At 46.3% G+C, this 20,327-nt stretch overlaps 1 protein-coding gene across 1 annotated transcript in view; it reads right to left on the bottom strand.

The window, feature by feature from the left end:
• EHHADH (enoyl-CoA hydratase and 3-hydroxyacyl CoA dehydrogenase) overlaps positions 1–15,454 on the bottom strand; it is a 45,887-nt gene extending 30,433 nt beyond the window's left edge. The window contains exons 1-3 of the mRNA XM_065411218.1: positions 15,378–15,454; positions 4,631–4,734; positions 2,160–2,335 (exon numbers count right to left, since the gene is read on the bottom strand). Coding sequence (XP_065267290.1) covers positions 2,160–2,335; positions 4,631–4,734; positions 15,378–15,454 — 357 coding nt within the window. The remainder of the gene's footprint in view (positions 1–2,159; positions 2,336–4,630; positions 4,735–15,377) is intronic.
• Between the last annotated feature and the right edge of the window lie 4,873 nt (positions 15,455–20,327).

Here is a 20,327-nt window from a genome sequence, read left to right as displayed (position 1 = left end):
GCCTAGTCCTCTTCCTTCTCCTCCTCAAGGTCAGGCGTTCTCATGGTGTGGAGGGGGCAAAGGTTGCAATGGCAGCAGCTGCTGATAAAAACACAGATGTGTCTTTGGAATTACAGTCACAAGAGAAAGGGGAAGATAAGGATGGGGGGGTTGAAACTAATTCCCATAAAAACTTTTAAAAAGACATACTTATTGACATGTCAGCTTTGGAGCACCTGTGCACAGCACCGCTCTCCAGCCCCAGCCATAGTGGGTATGCCCACCAGTGGTGAGGGGAGAGGGGTTGAAGGAATTTTGGTTTCATGAAACAATAAAATGTTGGTGCCTATGTCAATGGGTACAAGCACAGGGCAATGATACTGAGTATTAGGAGTATTTTTCACCGGTAGTGGTGGTTTTAGCTGATATCTCTCTCCTGAGGGTCACAAAGCACAGGGAGCACAGCTGCTACCTGTGTTTCAAAGCTGCCCAGGTCTGGATGCCACTAGCCTGTTTACTGCAGTGGTGCCAGCCAAACTCATCACAGAGTGGCATGGGAGAGTGTCCCACCATTGAGGAAGAAATAGGGCAGCCATCCCTAGAAACCTTTGGGAGAGGATCACAGAGTATCTCTATGAAAGTTTTATCAAGATTTCCCAGGAGGATGCAGCGTACATAAACAAACTGCTCCGCATGATGCCTCCCGCCTAACCCAACAGGGGAATGAAAGCAAATACCAACTCAACCTCTGTTTGTTGTACCTCTACCTCTTCTTGTACATGTAAAATTGAAAAGTTGATACTCATGTCTTGTGAACGTGGGTATGGGCTGGGCGCCATCTTTAGATTTAAACACTGTAAGAAATAATGCATGCACACACTTACCAGAGGTTCCTTCCCCTTCATTGGGCTTGTCCATGCTCAGCTGGTGGTACTGGCTAGACTGCGGTGGAGTCCTGAACAGGTCCTGGCTCATGGCATGGCTGGATCCTTCCACTGCATCTCCCCCCTTCCCTGCAACTCCTCCTCCTCCACCAGCTCCTCATTGTTCGGGCTCCTCCAAGGTATCCATGGCGGTCTGTGGGGTGCTGATGGGATCTCTACCAAGTATGGCATGCAGCCAGTTGTAAGAGTGGCAGGTTTGCAGCACAGCATGAGATTGATAGTTGGTCTCCTTGGCTCTGTGGTATGTCTGGTGCAATTCCTTCGCTTTAGCACTGCTGCTGATCCCTGTTGTACCCCTTTGCCTGCATCCCCAATGCAAATATTTTTGCAGATGTCCACGGTTCTACAGCTGCTCCATAGCTGTGCTTGCACAGCCTCTTCTCCCCACAGTCCCAGGAGATCCAATATCTCCTGTCTGCTCCAGGCAGGAGCAGGTCTAGCATGTGCAGCCGGCATGGTTGGTTGGGCAGTTGCACACAACAAGAGAGAGCTATTAGGTGTGCTCATGAGGTGGGCAATCAGGAAAAGGCATTTCAGATATATGTGGGTAGCTTTATAAGGGCTGGGGTGGCTTCTGGTCTCTGTGACACCTGGGCAGTGGAGTTTGCAATTGTGACCAGAGCAGACACTGTTGCAAGGAATGGGGCACAATGGGGCAGCTGCTCTAGGATTGTTAGGATGGACCCATGTCATGCAGTGTCTACACTCGCACTGCATCTACCTCAGTAAGTTGACTGTGGCTCTATGCCATTCAGGGAGGTGGTTTTACTGTGTCATCATAACAGGATGCTTACGTTGGCTGGAGACAAATTTGAGTGTAGACATGCACAAATCGGTTGACACAAGGTGACTTAAGTTGACTTAACTTTGTAGCGCAGAGCAGGCCTAAGTCTCACTCTTCCTGTGCACCTGCTCCCTTACTCCCAAGGGCAGTGTAGCGAATGGGAGGAGCTGGGGGTGAAGCTGTTAAGTGGGATCCACAGCATACAAATGAGGCATTTAGTTATGAGCTCTTCCCTCTAGCCTTTCTTCTGCTCCCAGGAAGGTCATGCAGCAGCACTCTTATTAATTCAGCCTCAGGTTCCCCTGGGCTCCCTGTCCAGATCCTCCCATTTCCCCTTGCATTCAGAGCAGCTCTAAGCACTTTACGCTGTGTAGGACCTTGTGTAGGAGGACATACCCTTCTAATACATTTGTTGCCCTTTGTTGGACTCTCGATGGTTAAGAGCATGTTACCTGCGCATGTGCAATCCTGTAGTGACAGCCCAGTGCCACCTCCAGTCCTCCTCCCAATGCCATACCTTCAATGGCAGCCACCACAGGCTTTTCACTTCTCTCTATTAGATCAATTACTGATGTCAGACTGGGCCTGTCTCCTGCCTGAATGGAGGAAAACCCTCGAATGTCAGCACCTGAGGAAGAACAGAGGAGCTTAACAAGACCATGAAACATTGGCAGGGCAGGGAGTGCTTGTCATTGCTTAGCACACCCTTCGTTCCAGACAATTAAGCATTAATGCTGACAGACTATGGGCTCCTATTCAATCCTGAACTTGAAGGACAGCAGCCACAATGCACAGATGTGTGGAGTAGGTTGGATGTGGTGAAGAAAGCAGTAAAGATAATCAAACCCACTCACGAGCACAGAGGACCCCTTGGGGAGAACCCTGATCTCAACCTTCTCTCTGGGCCTAGTCATAAAACCTTAGGGATAGATAAGGCACAACTAACTCCAAGGCTGGTGTAATAATCATCATCAATGTGGAGTTAGCTCTGAAATTCCCAAAAATGTTTGGTTAAAGAAGAGGTCAGGCTGACAGTATGCAGTCCAGCTCACAGCTGAAGAGCAATATTACCCTCTCCACGAACATCCCACAGGTTATACACTCTGGAAGCGAACATGTAAGGGAGCCAGCCACTTAGTTCCCCACTGGGTTCTCGCTCCCCACAGGTCTGCTCCTTCCCCACCTGTTGGGGAGACTCAGTGGTGGCTCAGCTGGGGAGAGACCCCTACTGCAGCAGCTGCCATCACAAGACAACTCTACCAGAGTCTGAGAGTTTCGGGGGTAGCGACAGGTCTGTATGCAGACATAAAGCCACGTGGCATAAAATAACATGGCAGCTGTGAGAAGATAAGGCTGTCCTGCCACACCCCACCTTCGGCATACAGCAGCTCTCAGTTCTGGCCCTGGATCCGTCCTCAGCCCAACTCCTGGGACCACCAGGGGCTCTCAATGCCAGTGAAAGTCAGAACTTGAACAGTCTTGATTTGCAGCTCCGTAAAACAGCCCTTTCCATTTCAGGGCAGGTGGCAACACTACGATATGATAAGTCGATAGTTTCTCTTTGCAGATTTATCTTGATGGGGCTACACCTAATTAGCGCCCTGCAGGGAGTGCCTCCCCGAATTGATCTCAAATCATGATGAGAGTTACCCCCGCAATCACAGGCCACTGTCTGCCTCAGCAGAGCCTCCACCTATGGGCAGTGTGTGAGATGCTCTCTAGGGGGCAGCAAGAGACTCTCTAGGCTAGTGATACTCAGACCTCAGTGGTTCAGAAGCCAAATTAGTGATTAACATTACGTAAAAGAGCCACAGTAATATGAGTTCATGGTTTCATTTACTATAGTACTGTGTATTCATATTCAAACAGTATGCCGGGGAAATGTTTATATATTTATATATTTCTCACAGCAAAACTACTGACCAAGTATTATTATTTTATCAATTGCAATTGGATAATAACATAGTAAAAGCATCCTGACTGGTTAATCACTTAGATTGGTTAATAATTAAATCACACCATGTTTCAATACCATGTGCTGTAAAGAGCTGCAGGAGACACATTAAAGAGACACTTGCGGCTCTCGAGCCTCAGTCTGAGTATCGCTGCTCTAGACAAAGGGTGAGGGATCCCACCTGCCCTTCCCAATTCCCCTGCCATCCAGTCCCACTCCACAGGACAGAAAATCCAGGCTGGGCCGAAGCTTCAGGAGGAAACTTCCCAACACACATGGAAATTGAATATAAAACAGGAAACACCATGCTGGGAATTTTTGGATGCTGGGATTCTAGATTGGGGAAGCACCGAATGAGGAGAATGAACTCTTAGTTTAGTTGGAGGCTGATCTAAGTGGGTAGAAAGTACATGTCAAGATCTGAGTACCACCTAATGTCTGTAGAGCCCCAGTGGGATGAAAACACTTTGGAGAAGATCTGAAGACTACGTAACTGTTGCAAGGTCCTGGTTTCTAGAGACACCTATCTATAAGTGCTGAAGAACTGAAGAGATATTTTTTCTTTGTATTTAAATATTGTGTATTTTTCAGACATTGGAGTCAATGTTTCTGGTTTATATATAGCCTCTATTTCTTACCCATGTTTGTAAACACTAATGTAAACAAATCCTATATTTAATGTTACACAGTGGGAGGGCTGACTACACGTGAAGATGTAAAAAGAATCCTCTGTAGCCTAATTTGGTCTATCTATGAAAAACACTACATTAAAGACACATCTGGTCATTGTTGACTGTTACTGCTAGAATAACGTAAGCATAGTAAGACTACAGATCATGCTGCTACTCTGAAGGATCACAGAATTGTTCACTATGATACTTGTAATTACTGTGGGGAAATTCCCATGGGAGGCTGGAATAATTATTGACTCAATATGTGTGTGTATACTAAATAAAGAGAGAATCTTACCTGCACTGAATGTCCCATTTGTCCCACAAATCACAACAGCTTTCACAGCAGGATCTACATCTGCTTTCTTCACTCCTTGCTCTAAAGCCCGAACAACTGCAGAGCTAAAATAAATCAGAGAACCATCAACTGATACTTACCCACACCAAAAATCTGAGGCGTTCACATCTGGCCTCTTCCTCCTCTCCCCTTTTCTGTGAAGTCCCACAGGGCCCCTCTTCTCCGCCCCTCTTTCCAGGTGATCTCATTGACTCATGCTTACCACCTGTATGCTGATGACTCACAGATCAACCTCTCCACTCTTGAGCAGCCTCCCTCCCTCCAGTTCCACACCTCAGCTTCCCCCTCTGGTCTCTTCATCAACTTAAACCAAGATGGAACTCCTGAACTTTCCTCCCAAGTTCTCCTCATTCCCCCTGCTCAGTCTGTACCATTGACAATGCTGCCATTGATCCTGTCAATCAGGACTGCAACCTGGGGGCCCTCTGGAAGCACATGCGATATTTCTCCCCCCAACTACATGGGCTTGGGTAAAGAAACCGAAGGGAGAAGACCACCAGAGACTGAAGCCAGCAAGACCAGCTTCAATAGGGACCTGTGGATGCTGGTAATTACATCAATATTTTGGACAGTTTTGATGGGGCTCTCTCCCCCCTGTCCTGTTTGCCTATTTGCTGCAAGCCCTCCTTCACAGTCTCATCTCAGCCCCACTGCACACATGCCCCCTGACCTTCAATGTCTCCTCCCCTTCCTTGATCTTTCCATTTAGACAATCTTTTCCCATCAAAAACCCCACCCGCAAAAAATAAAAAAAATTGTGTAACTCTCATGACATCTGCAGCAATCACATTGTACATTCTGCCTGGAGTGTCTCTTTGGGGTGTCAGCGCTCTGGGGCAGGAAGTGTCTGCTACTATCTGTACAGTGCCTAGCACAAGTGGGCACTGTTCTAACACAACTAGTTTTTGTTTTTTTGAGGGGAGAGGGATAGCTCAGTGGTTTGAGCATTGGCCTGCTAAACCCAGGGTTGTGAGTTCAATCCTTGAGGGGACCATTTAGGGAGCTGGTGCAAAAATCTGTCTGGGGATTGGTCCTGCTTTGAGCAGGGAGTTGGACTAGATGATCTCCTTAGGTCCCTTCCAACCCTGATATTCTATGAGAAAGAGCAGTGTGTCCCTATGCACTACTGTGTTAAATACAAGATTACTAATAATCTCAACTCCAACCTGTCTCTCACCCATGTAGCCAGGCTCCAAACTGAAGGGACATATAAATGGGAAGTAGCCCGGGGCAGCGGACTTATACTGGCTGCTGGGAGGACCCGGCTGGTGTTAAGTATCAGAGGGGTAGCCGTGTTAGTCTGTATCCACAAAAACAACAAGGAGTCTGGTGGCACCTTGAAGACTAACAGATTTATTTGGGCATAAGCTTTCGTGGGTAAAAAATTCTTCAGATGCATGGAGTGAAAATTACAGATACAGGCATAAATATACTGGAGAATGAAGAGAAGGTAGTTACCTTACAAGTGGAGAACCAGTGTTGACAAGGCCAATTCAGTCAGGGTGGATGTGGTCCACTCCCAATAACTGATATAGGTGTTGTTTCCCACAGGGACGTGGAGCGGGAGGGCCTGGGTCTTCCTACCATACCCCCTTAAGGGACAAGGCCCAGGTTCAGGTGGAGAGCTGAAGATTCCTGGCTTAGTGTCAGGAACAGCCACCGCTACTACCCTAAGGGCTGGTCTACACTGGGGGGGTGGGGGTCGATCTAAGATACGCAACTTCAGCTACGTATTCGCGTAGCTGAAGTCGAAGTATCTTAGATCGAATTACCTGGGGTCCACACGGCGCGGGATCGACGGCCGCAGCTCCCCTGTCGACTGCGCTACCGCCGCTCGCTCTGGTGGAGTTCCGGAGTCGACGGTGAGCGCGTTCGGGGATCGATATATCGCGTCTTAATGAGACGCGATATATCGATCCCGGATAAATAGATTGCTACCTGCTGATACGGCGGGTAGTGAAGACGTACCCTAACAGAGAGCAAGGGGCTGGAAGTCAGGTGTGCTAACTGCTCCACCACCTGGCCCTCCAAGCACCCATCACACTATCTACGGTACTATATGTACGACCATCAGCAATTAACGAAGGGCTACATTGCTAATGGCTCTGAAAGCTGAAATCAGATGAGATAATAAAACCAATTTTGCCATGATGCAGGGAAACAGACTAGATGACTCACTAAAGGTTCTTTTCAAAGAATATAATTATACGTAGCTGGATATCAAACCTTTCTAATTCAGCCATTTCATCTTCTATGGGATGAATGCACATTAACAAGTTTTTGTATTAGCCCCTTTGTCATATCAGGTGCTGTGGTGAAAAACAAGACCTCAGGCTGTGTCCTGTGTTGCATCCCTACTCCCATGATATCAACTATGTACCATTTATCTCCTCTACCAGCAGAGCTCTGGACACAGGAGCACCAAATTCAGCCACTGCTGGACAGATTAAATAGAAGAACATAATGAAACATTACTATAATTTGTAAGCAGGGGAAGGGGGAACAAAAACCCACACATATAGTACAAAGTGTGATATTTTATGCACATTCAGTTATTCTTCTGAACATACTGTGTAGAATAAATGCATAGAAGCAGAGAGAAAGTGCCTCTGAGGAAGAGGCATTAAATGTGCTCTAAGCACTTCTGTGCCTGCGGTGCACATATGATCAGCAGTTATAACATACTGAGTGTGCTCAGAAGTGTGGTAAACAAGGAGTTAATTTGCATTGGGGAGAGATTTGGGGGGGTTTATGTAAGAAAGTGTTTGTCACAGGGTACTCCTTCTGCCAAGCCTAGGGAAATCAGTCACTTGAGGCTGATACCAAGGGGCAATTCTACCCTCCATTCCCTGTCTTTCCTATCATAGCCCAACACAGAACTGATTTTCCCAGGGAATAACTGACACTCTGCTAGTACATAATATTTCCTTTCCCCTCACACAGCTTGTAGCTTTCATAAATGGGATCATGCTTTTTTTTTTTTTTTTTTTTAAAAGACTTCTAGCAAGAAAAACAATGTTTACTGAAAGCGGGACAAAGGCCAAGAGCAACACCTAACTCTCCGCTAGCCTCTCACTCTTGTCAGGTCCAGACAACATACTTGCTCCCATGACAGATGCTACAGGCCCAATGTACACAAAGTTAGTCACATGCATCCTTTATTAAAATGTGTTTCCAAAAATACATTACTTACAATGAAGGTTCCTAGAATAAGTAATTATAATAATACACAAGAACATCAGAGTTGAAAAACGAGCATAAAAGGAATAGAAGTGGCCAGTTATATTTACACATGTATTTCATTACCATGACAGTATATCCATTCAGTTAACAATGTTGTGAAAATTCACTGTACACATTCCTACAACTTTAACCCTTTCAACATATGCCTATCTAATATATGTATGTATTTGGCAAAGTTTATATAATGAGAAATACTTTCAGAGAGTTCATAAGAGTGCATGTGGTTGACTGATTGTAGATATATTGGAATGTATATGGTGAATTTTCACTTCACTATTGTTAACTAAATGTATGCCCTGTAAGGTAAGAGAATACTTATGAAGATGACCTTAACATGCTATTCCTATTTCTTTTATGCATAGGGTTTACTTAATTGTAATGATCTTGTCCTGTATTTTATAAACAGCTTTTATATTATTTCTAGTAGCAATTTCAACTAAGTTAGTTAAGCTTTTTGAGTGTGAACTTCATTCAATTTTTTAAAAAGCAGATAAGAAGCCTTGAAGGTTAACTAGGCTGCCTCTTTAAAAAAAAAAAAAAAAGTGCCAATAACAAAATTTTTCTCTGTCAAACACTTAGTATTCACAAGATGGGCGCTCCTCTTCTCAGACTTTAGGAGGTTCACAGCAGAAGGGTTTTCCTTCTGCATACTACTTAACATACACAGAAAGGGAAGAATGGAAGGTGTGCAAAAGTTTAGCTGTCCTCCTGTGAATCTACTAAGATGTGCAACAACTTTGCTGCATGTCTTGCACAACTGTGTATCTAAGGAGGTGCACTGGTGGATTCACAGATGCATAATTTAAGACCACAAAGGACTACTACGCACTATGGTAATACAAATAAGAATAATCTAGCCTAGCTCCTGTATATCACATTTCATGCTGTTACCCAACCAAGCCCAATGACTTGTGCTTTGCTAATGCATATCTTCCCCAAAGACAACCAGTCTTGATTTGAAGATATCAAGAAGTGGAGAATCCCCCACTTCATGGGGTAGTTTGTTCCAGTGGTTAATCATCCTCACTATTAAAAAAGTGTGCCTTATTTCCAGTTTGAATTTGTCAGGCTTCAGCTTCCAGCCATTGGTTCTTGTTCTGCCTTTCTCTGCGAGATTAAAGAGCCCATTAGTACCTGGTATTTTCTCCTTGAGAAGGTACCTGTGACATTGCACTCCATATGTTTTAGAGAAATATGCTTATGAGTGTAAATATGATGTAACTGGAATATGCTTTATGCAAAAGGTCTCTTGTAAGGTATCGTTACAAGGAGTATAACCTACTGAATATATTCCTTCTATTTGTTTGCATGTAACATTCTTGTATCTGAAGCTAGAAACATAAAGTATAACTCTGAGGTCTTATTGTAATTATGCAAAGTGTGGGCCATTAATGGTGGTTTAGAATCTTGATGGCTCTCATTTACTAGGACAATTGATTGTAGATGGTTTATCTACCTGCAACCTTCCTGGGTTCCTGCAAGCCAGCCCTGGAAGAATGGAGGCTGGGGGTCACACAGGACATGTGAATATGTCACCTGATACTGGAATCCATCTTAAACCTGGTGCTTTTCCATTTAGAAGGAGGGGTGGGGACCCAGAGAGACAAAAGATTCCTGCCTTGGGCCAAAGCTATAAAAAGGGGTGAAGCTGGACAGTGGGGGCTGCCAGTGACTTGATAACAGTGAAAACCGCTAGTTTCCACCTAAGATGTCTGCTAAAACTAACAAGGACTGTACCAGGTTAAAGAATTGGGCCCAGATTAGGAAGAAGTCTAGTCTGTGAAAGAAGCTTATTGGAACATCTCTGAGTGAGATATTATCTGTAATCAGTTTCTTAATGTATTAGGCTTAGACTTGTGTGTTTTTGCTTTATTTTGCTTGGTGACTTACTTTGTTCTGTCTGTTATTACTTAAAACCACTTAAATCCTACTTTTTATACTTAATAAAATCATTTTTGTTTATTAATTAACCCAGAGTAAGTGATTAATACCTGGGGGAGCAAACAGCTGTGCATATCTCTCTATCAGTATTATAGAGAGCGGACAATTTATGAGTTTACCCTGTATAAACTTTATACAGAGTAAAACGGATTTATTTGAGGTTTGGATCCTATTGGGAACTGGGTGTCTGAGTATTGGAGATAGGTGACCTGCTAAGCAGTTTTTGGTTAAAGTCTGCAGCTTTGGGGGTGTGGACCAGACCTGGGTCTGTGTTGCAGCAGGCTGGCATGTCTGGCTCAACAAGGCAGGGTTCTGAAGTCCCAAACTGGCAGGAAAAATGGGCTCAGAGGTAATTCCAGCACGCTGGAGGATTCTCTGCACCTTGAGGTCTTTAAACCACGATTTGAGGACTTCAATAACTCAGGCATAGGTTAGGGGTTTGTTACAGGAGTGGGTGGGTGAGATTCTGTGGCCTGCATTGTGCAGGAGGTCAGACTAGATGATCATAATGGTCCCTTCTGACCTTAAAGTCTAGGAGTCTATTCGCATCAAATGGGCAAATACTTTTGGGTTGACCAAACCTCATTTTTCATCAAATGAGCTATTAGCCCAGAAAATTTCACCCAGCTCTATTTAAAATGGCCTGGAAGAGGCTTAGGTGGCTGGAAAGATTGAGTAGGAGACATGGTAACTTTATTCTTTAGGTCCCTGCTTCTAGCGGAGGGCAACAAAAATGATTAGGGGGCTGGGGCACATGATTTATGAGGAGAGGCTGAGGAAACTGGGGTTATTTAGTCTGCAGAGGAGAAGAGTGAGGAGGGATTTGATAGCAGCCTTCAACTATCTGAAGGGGGGTTCCAAAGAGGATGGAGCTAGGCTGTTCTCAGTGGTGGCAGATGACAGAACAAGAAGCAATGGTCTCAAGTTGCAGTGGGGGAGGTCTAGGTTGGATGTTAGGAAACACTATTTCACTAGGAGGGTGGTGAAGCACTGGAATGGGTTACCTAGCGAGGTGGTGGAATCTTCATCCTTAGAGGTTTTTAAGACCTGGCTTGACAAAGCCCTGGCTGGGATGATTTAGTTGGGGTTGGTCCTGCTTTGAGCAGGGGTTTGGACTAGATGACCTCCTGAGGTCCCTTCCAACCCTGATATTCTATGATTCTATACGTCAGGTGACAGTCCCAAGGGGGTCTCTGTAACCAAACCCGTCACAGTACCTGTCATAAACATACAGCTCAGGGTAGCATAAAATCCCTCCTTTACCTGTAAAGGGTTAAGAAGCTCAAATGAAAAGTATCTTCTCTTTACCTGTAAAGGGTTAAGAAGCTCAAATGAAAAGTAGGGTTAAGAAGCTCAAATGAAAGTATCTTCTTTCCTTATTGGTCCATTTGGTCAGGTTGGCACCTGACCAAATGGACCAATAAGGAAAGAAGATACTTTCAAATCTCGGGGGGGGGGGGGGGGGGGGGGAGAGAGAAGGCTTTGTTTGTGCTTTTTTGTGTGTGTGTTCCCTCTTGAGACAGAGAGAGACCAAGCAGGTAACCCAGCTCCTACTAAAATGATACATCTAAAATTCCAGAAATTGTAAGTAATAGCAAGAAAATGAGTTAGATTATCTTTTGTTTTAGCTTGTGAATTTTCCCTATGCTAAGAGGGAGATTTATTCCTGTTTTGTAACTTTAAAATTAAGCCTAGAGGGGAATCCTCAGTGTTTTAAATCTTTTTATTACCCTGTAAAATTACCTTCCATTCTGATTTTACAGAGGTGCTTCTTTTACTTTTTTTTTTTTTATAATAAAGTTCTTCTTTTAAGAACCTGATTGGTTTTTAGTGTCCTAAAAACTCAAGGGTCTGGTCTGTGCTCACCTTGTTAGCCTATTTGGTTGGTATATTATTCTCAAGCCTCCCCAGGAAAGGGGGTGAAAGGACTTGGGGGAGATATTTTGGGGGGGATAGGGCTCCAAGTGGCCCCTCCCTGAATGTTTGTTTAAATCACTTGGTGGCAGCAGCAATACCGTCCAAGGACAAGGAAAGGAATTTGTGCCTTGGTGAAATGTTTAACCTAAGCTGGTGGAATGTAAGTTTAGGGGTCTTTCATGCGGGTCCCCACATCTGTACCCCAAAGTTCAGAGTGGGGAGGGAACCCTGACAGTACCTATACACTGTTATCAAGTCACTGCTCAATCTTCTTTCTGATAAACCAAAGAGATTGAGCTCTTTCAGTCTCACTGTAAGACATCTTCTCCAGTACTCAAATCATTTCTGTAACTCTTTTCTGCAGTGTCTCCATTTTATCAACATCCCTTTTCAAATGTGAACACTGTCTATGGAATCCCAGTATCAGTTGGAGAGCTATTCTCTTGTGGATAAGAAGAGCTGGCTCCAATTTTTGTCAGGATGATTTTCTGACAAAAAAAATACCCTTTCTGCAAAATGGATATTTTCCATTTTGCTGAAAAAAATTTCCATGGAGGTCAATTAAAATGATAGCACCCTGCTGCAGGCAGTAAATGAAATTGACAGATGGCTGCCAACGCTCTGGGGCCAAAAAGGCACAGAGCCAGGGCACTCAGCCTCCCTGCCTAGCTCTACGGAGTTGGACAGGCACAGAGCTGGGGTGCTCAGCTCCTGTGGCTCCAGGGTTGGAAGGAAGGCGAGAGGCTGAGCACGCCAGCTCTGGCTCTCAGCCAGCCAGGCAGGAAGGCTCCTGTCAATTAAGTAAAACTGACAAGAACATGCCAGGCGGGCAGCTGGGAAATTCCATTTTGGTTCTCCCAAAATGAAATTTTCCATGAATTTGTTTCCAGCAAAATAATTTGATTTTTTGGTGTCTCATCCTAGTTCAGGACAAATTCCTCCCTCCCTTCGGCTTTACAAATCGTACCCTTACGACAACCTGTGCTTTCACCTAGTACAGAATAAAAAGCTCTAGGCCCCTTCGACATAAAATATAAATATCAATAATTCCCTTCATTTTTTACTAAATTGCACAAATTCCATCCCATGTAATTGCCCCAACCAACAAACCCACAGTCAGAAGTTGAAACAATCACCCTTTCCCAATCATTTAACACTGATGACTCAACAACCTTTACAGGCACTCAGGAAAAGAGATGTGCTCTATAGTGTGCCCCACAGGCCATCAAGTTCAGGCTGTTTTGAACCTAGGAGGGGGAACAAGTTCCAAAGCCACAGGGACCCCAAAGAGAATGCCCTCCCAACAGCACTCATTAATATGGTAAACACAGTAATAATTTTATTTTAAACTAATGTATGCACAAGATCAGTTTAGATCTACATCAACCAACAGATCTGTGTGTTTCAACAAAAACATTTGCAGATTAAGGGAATCAAAAAAAAGTTGGACATCAAAACTAGAACCTCAAAAAGTAGACCTTTTAAAATTCCTTCAAAGTCCTAAACATATTTAATTTCCAGAATATTATGCATTCTAAAAGTGGGTGGTATTATTTTGGATATGAAACACATTTATTTTCATCCCTAGCAAAGAAAACTGAAACTTCACTTTGAAAATCTCAGAGAAAAATTTAGTTGATGATGATACTCAAGTTCTTGTGCTTCTTTAAGCCAGATTGGGTTCCCTCCTGCTTTATGCAGACTCCCAAAAACGTATGTGTGCCATAGGTGCTGGAACTAGGGTTGTGGGGGGAGGGGGGGTATGTGCTGAAGCACCTCATAAGTTAAAGTGGTTTCCATCATATACAAGGTTTACAGTTTGTTTCAATGGCTCTCAGAATTTGTTCCAGCACCCCGATGTGTGCTCCTGTTTCTTTGTATCAAAATGCTGAAGGACTGTACACATTTGAGTTAATTTCATGGACGATTATAGTACCTGTGATTAGATGTTCGGCTATGTGTGTGTGTTCTCCCTGTGTGCTGCCCCCAGCTCTGTGCAGACAGCCGGCATGGCAGACCTCAAGCGAATCACCCAATGACCACAAGATCCATTAAGGTACGAAGGCACCAGGCCAGGTTTATTGTCAACAAAGCACGGTAATAGCACCTGGCAGACTCTACGAGGATACTAAGACATCAAGGGAGGCGGGTATCATAGGCTGGAGGAGGCTGAGCCTACCCAAACAGCCATGTGTGGCCTTGCCCACACTCCGCCCCAAGTTCCCCTCCTGCTTCCCGTTCTGCAGGCAACTCTTCCTGTGTGCCATGCCCCAGCTGGGGCTGGCACTGGGGCTGCGCTGCGCTGCCCGCCCTCCCAGCGCTGCAGGACTGGGGAGGCTTGGACCACGTTGCCGGGCCTCCCAGCACTGCGGAGCTGAGGGTGCTAGCCTGGGGTGGGGGCCAGCCAGCGGTTGCAGTGGGGGGGACTCTGGGCTCTGTCAGGGCACACAGAAGGGGCAGAGTCTTGGGCAGAAGGAGCGGGGCAGGAGCTAGCCTCCTCGAGCCAGCGGTTCACACGCTGCCCATGTAAGACATATATGCCCATGACAATGGACGCAGCTCAGTGAATGGCGACACTTTCCATTCCCCCCTCGGCTGGACAAAGATACTCCCCCGAGATACATCTTTATACCCTGAAACAAACAAGTTACGTACCGCCTCTGACATAGTTACTGCCCCTGACGTGGCTAGTTATCACCCACCACCTTGTACATGTTGGTTCGATTAAAACATCTTTATTGCGTACAGTACTGTTATCCTGACCTTATCTTTTAAAAGGGGTCAGTGTGTTCCTGTTATCCTTGGGGAATGTTTTTGTACCATCCTTGATATCAGGATAGTGTGGTACCACTTGATATCGGGATGTGTTTGCGTGAGTACGCTATGCTTAGTACTTCTTAGGAATGTGCATTTCTGCACTATCAGCCCTGTTTTGCCAGATTCTGTGAGCAGGACCTGCCTCATACCAGGCCTCTGATACAAGGGCTTATGTCACTCTCAGGCTCTCTTCCTACTACAGTACCCACATGGGGAACTTTTTTTTTTTTTTTTAAATAATTCAATTGACTTTTACTGCATTATAAAGTAAGCAGGTTAATGTTTAGACAAACAACCAGCTAATTCTGCAGCATTGCCAAATTCGCGTCCAGTGCCAGGGTTCTGTTAAGCCAGGGCCAGAGTACAGTCTCAGGGTATCTCTGCACGCCCATGCACCCACCCGGGTGCGTGTGTCCGAACGGGGCATACCCCGCACGGCGCTACTGGGGTTCGGCCGCCGAACCCCGGCCTGTCCCTGCTGCGGCCGGAGCTGTGCGGCGGGAGGTGCTGGAGCCCAGCCACAGGCGAGGTGCATGGGCGGGCGGAGATGCCAGCTCTGCCCACCACCGCACAGGCTCAGCAGGAAACAAGGGGTGCCCCGCTGCCCTTCCCGGCGCTGCAGCGCGCCCCCGCACCCCCAGGAGCTGCTGCCGGGCTCCCGCACTGAGGGGGCAGTGAGTGCAGGCTCCCCGAGTGCGAAGGGGAGGGGGCCGGGGAGTGCCCGAGCTCCCCCACTGCGGGGTGGGGGGCAGGAAGCCCCGGTTGTTACCTCAGCGTGTTGAGCGGGGGGTTGTTCAGGCGGATCACCGCCACGGCCGCGGCCCCGCGCACGTACTGCTGCGCCATCCCCGCTGCAAGCGGCCTGGACTGTGCCCGGGGCGGGGCCCACCGGTGTCGGGGTGATCCGGCGTTCCCTGGCGGCTGCGGCAAAGCCCCGGAGAGCGCCCGTGTGCTGCCAGCACCCCGCCGCAAGGCACGTCTCACGTCTCCCGTCCCCCCGCAGCACACAGCACCACAGGGTACATGCCCCCTCCCCAGCTCACACTGCCACTGCTACAACCCCCCAGCATTGAGAGACAGTCACCCCTCCCAGAGCACACCTCCATTATATACCCCCCCCCCAAAAAAACAGCTGCCATTGGGTACAATGCTCCCGCAGAGCACATAATTGCCGCACCCTAAAGCATACGGGCCTCCAGACCGGACAAACCACCCGCCCCAGCACACTGCAACTGGCTACATCCACCTCCCCAGTCCAGAGCACATTGCTATCGGGTACAACCCCTCCCCCACCCAGGAGAGACATGCGCCACTCCATCACGCCATGTATTCCTTGTGTCCCTAGACCTGTGCTGGTAAAGTAGGTGGCTGACTGTGGGGAAAAGGATTTTCTGTGTAGAGAGACCATAAGAACCTGGAATATATACGTAGGGCCAAACCCTTAAACCTGTCACAGCTTCGATGGGCGCTGTTTTTCTCACAATTCAATTTCATTATCACCTATTGCCCCGAATCCAAAAATTGCAAGGTAGACACCCTGTCCAAAAGATATGATTCTAGTCCATGAGGTCCCACCCTCATTCTCAAATTGCTGAACTGTCTTACTGCAGCTCATCAGCAGGATATACTCTGAAACCTACCTTCACCAAGCATTCTCAAAACAACGATACCCACACAAGGAAATAAAGAAACAAATCAACAGAGCCAGACGTGTACCCAGAAGCCTCCTGCTACAAGACAGGCCCCAAAAAGAAACCAACAGAACTCCACTGGCCATCACCTACAGTCCTCAGCTTAAACCTCTCCAACGCATCATCAGTGATCTACAACCCATCCTGGACAATGATCCCTCACTTTCACAGACCTTGGGAGGCAGGCCAGGCCTCGCCCACAGACAACCCACCAACCTTAAGCATATTCTCACCAGCAACCACGCACCGCACCATAACAACTCTAACTCAGGAACCAACCCATGCAACAAACCTCGATGCCAACTCTGCCCACATATCTACACCAGCAACACCATCACAGGACCTAACCAGATCAGCTACAACATCACCGGCTCATTCACCTGCATGTCCACCAATGTTATATATGCCATCATATGCCAGCAGTGCCCCTCTGCTATGTACATTGGCCAAACTGGACAGTCACTACGCAAGAGGATAAATGGACACAAGTCAGACATCAGGAATGGCAATATACAAAAGCCTGTAGGAGAACACTTCAACCTCCCTGGCCACACAATAGCAGATGTAAAGGTAGCCATCTTACAGCAAAAAAACTTCAGGACCAGACTCCAAAGAGAAACTGCTGAGCTCCAGTTCATTTGCAAATTTGACACCATCAGATCAGGATTAAACAAAGACTGTGAATGGCTATCCAACTACAGAAGCAGTTTCTCCTCCCTTGGTGTTCACACCTCAACTGCTAGCAGAGCACCTCACCCTCCCTGATTGAACTAACCTCATTATCTCCATACTGATTTATACCTGCCTCTGGAGATTTCCATTACTTGCATCTGAAGAAGTGAGGTTCTTACCCACGAAAGCTTATGCTCCCAATACTCCTGTTAGTCTTAAAGGTGCCACAGGACCCTCTGTTGCTTTTTACAGATTCAGACTAACACGGCTACCCCTCTGATACTTGGGAAGGTGGCAAAACAGTGTGGGTTGGAAAGTATGATTCTTTCATATGGAAATGATGCAACTCTTAATTGTGAATATGGCATCTGGACACTATACCAAGAAGGGCACATTAGAAATACATAGATGAGGTACAGATAACCCTCTGGTTACAAAGCAATGACACACATTCACCCTGTAAAGAAATAGCTACCCAGCATAGAATAACACCATACTGTGCTCTGAATGAGGCAGGGATTCTCCCCTCCCCACCTAGGCACATAGCAGTGAAATACAGACACACATGTATGTATAACAAAAAAAAGGGCACAAAATAATGAGATTCAAACCCTTCCCTCTCCCACCACTGGTAAAGAGCAATGAGATACACACCATCCACCAGGTATAGAGCAATGAGACATGGGCACAGAACAATAAACTACAGAATCCTTTGAGGCACAGAATCATGAGATACAGTTCTCCTCCCCAGCACCGCCAAAGAAGATAGACTTCACTCCCCAGACATTATCAAACTATATGGACCTCCTGGTAGAACAGTGAGATAGCAACCTGCACCCTAAAAAGAGCACCATAAGATACAGACCTCTCCTGCCACAGTGCAATGAGCTATGGAAACCACTCCTGAGGTTGAAAGCAATATGATAATATATTCCCACCTCTGGCATAGAGCAATGAGATAGTGACCTCACTTTTCCTCTCAAAAGAACAGACCAGAGCTCAGGTACAGGCATAAAGCACTGAAATATTGATCCTCACGTAATCACAAGGCAATGATATCCATACCCCGCCCTCTACTCAGGCCCAATACAATGAGATAAAATCCCTTCAGCTCCTAGAACAAAGTTGTATGATATGGATCCCTCTCTCCCAGCACAGAACCTACCAATATGGACTCCTACCTTAGGCACAGAGATATGAGAGCTGATGCTCTGCATTCCCTACCTTTCCTATCTCCCACTCTACGTGCTGCAGGTGTTTTTCAAGTTTAAATAGTTAACAAAAGTCACCAGTTCAAATTAAGCATCTTAGTGGTTGCCAGAATCATAGCTTAATTGTTGCTGGTTTTTTGTGTGTACCCGTTGCTACAGGTGATTTCAAAGTTCTGAAATATTTGAGTGGTTTCAGTGCAGCACCTTCTGGAAAGAGTCAGTATTGCGGTCCTTGCCAAGGTCCCTTCCTGATGTTTTAATGTTTGAAGAAAAGTAAGATTCACTAGTGATTTTCAGTTGTGTACACTTGCCTTTAAAAATGCAGAATGACAATGTATGATTTTGTATGCAGTGTAGTTGAAGACATAGGCGCCGACTTCTACTGGCGCTGGTGGGTGCTCGACTCCCCTCTGCCCTCGGCCCCGCCCCGACTCCACCCCTGCCCCCCAAAGTCCCTGCCCCAACTCCGCCCCCTCCCTGCCCCTATTCCAACTCCTTCCCCAAATCCCTGCCCCGGCCCCACCTCTTCCCCGCCTCCTCCCCTGAGTGCGCCACGTTCCCGCTCCTCCCCCCCTCCCTCCCGGAGCTTGCTACGCTGCCAAAGAGCTGTTTGGCAGCGGCAAGCGCTGGGAGGTAGGGTAGGCGGAGGAGCTGGGACGCGGCATGCTCAGGCGAGGAGGTGGGGCGGGGGGGAGGGGAACTTGGCTGCCGGTGGGTGCAGAACACCCACTAATTTTTCCCCGTGGGTGCTCCAGCCCCAGAGCACCCACGGAGTCAGCACCTATGGTTGTAGCCATGTAGGTTCCAGGATATTAAAGAGATAAGGTGGGTGAGGAAATGTCTTTTATTGGACCAACTTCTGTTGGTGAGAGAGACAAGCTTTTGAGCCACACAGAGCTCTTCTTCAGGTTTGGGAAAGGTACTTACAGCTAAAGGCAAGGTGTTTAACAAAATGGTTAACAGACCACTCTACTTTGAATGGTCTCTTAGAATATGTGCTAACTACTTATGCTAAACAATCTATTCCACCTTGAATCAAACTGTACCATAGAATCTCTATGGCTAGAAATTCCATGATTGAATAAAAAGAGTACAGTAGTAGGAATATACTATCAGCCACCTGATCATGATGGTAACTGTTAACTGCCCTGGGAGATTAGAGAAGCTATAAAAATAGAAAACAATAATAACAGAGGATTCCAGTTATCCCCATATTGACTGGTTACATGTCACCTTAGGACAGGATGCAAAGATATGTTAGGTAAAAAGCAAGTCCTTACTCACCTCTCCAGCACCCGAGTTCGTGCGGAGTTGGTATGGGGCTCACAATCTGTCAGAGACCAATTCGTTGATCAACAGGCTCACACTATCCTTAGCTTAAAAGGCTTCGGAGTAAGTGTGGCAAGTTTATTAGGGGTGAGCATCAATATTTATACACAGAAGTAAACAAAGTGATTAACAGATCATAATGGTCATGCATAATCAATCAAGATTCTACAGGATAAAACAGGTTAAAATGTAAACTTAAAAAGACAAAAGGGGAGATGGCTACTTAAGGGGAGGGAGGTGTCATGAGTAGTTCGCAGGTCAGAGCTTTGATTAAAAGTTTCAGACAGAGACATCAAGTCTGGGTTAAGTTTAAGCTCATCAAAAGTTCAGACTCAACATTCCTCCATTTGTAGCTTTGGGATAACTATTTACCAAAAGCTACACCCCATTTTAAGGAGCCAAGGGCCGCTTGGCAATTTCAGCCTGGGCCAACTCGAAGAGAGTAAGGCCTTTGGCTGAAGTTGGAAAAGAATAAACTGACCCACATGAGTCTATGAGGGAGGGGACACACTGAATACAGCAACACAGTATTATAAGGATTACTATGGCCCCAACAATACCCACCAAGAGTTTTTTAACCCACCCAAATCCAGGCAGCCAATTCCATAAGGTTCCCCACCAATCATAAGGTGGCTGGCCAGAGGAGTAGTTCTTAGCCATTTCCCTTAGACGTTTGGTACGTTGAAAAGTGTCAGGGTAGGTGTCATTTACAAAAACACAGCATTCTTCATTTATGAGGGCGCAAGTTCCTCCCTGGGCTGCTAACATTATGTCTAAAGCCATTCGGTTTTGCAAAGCTAACTGGCGCAGCTGGGA

Source organism: Emys orbicularis, chromosome 9 (genome assembly GCF_028017835.1).
Source record: "Emys orbicularis isolate rEmyOrb1 chromosome 9, rEmyOrb1.hap1, whole genome shotgun sequence".
NCBI classification, from domain to species: domain Eukaryota; kingdom Metazoa; phylum Chordata; order Testudines; family Emydidae; genus Emys; species Emys orbicularis.
This window is presented reverse-complemented; position numbering and strand designations above follow the sequence as displayed.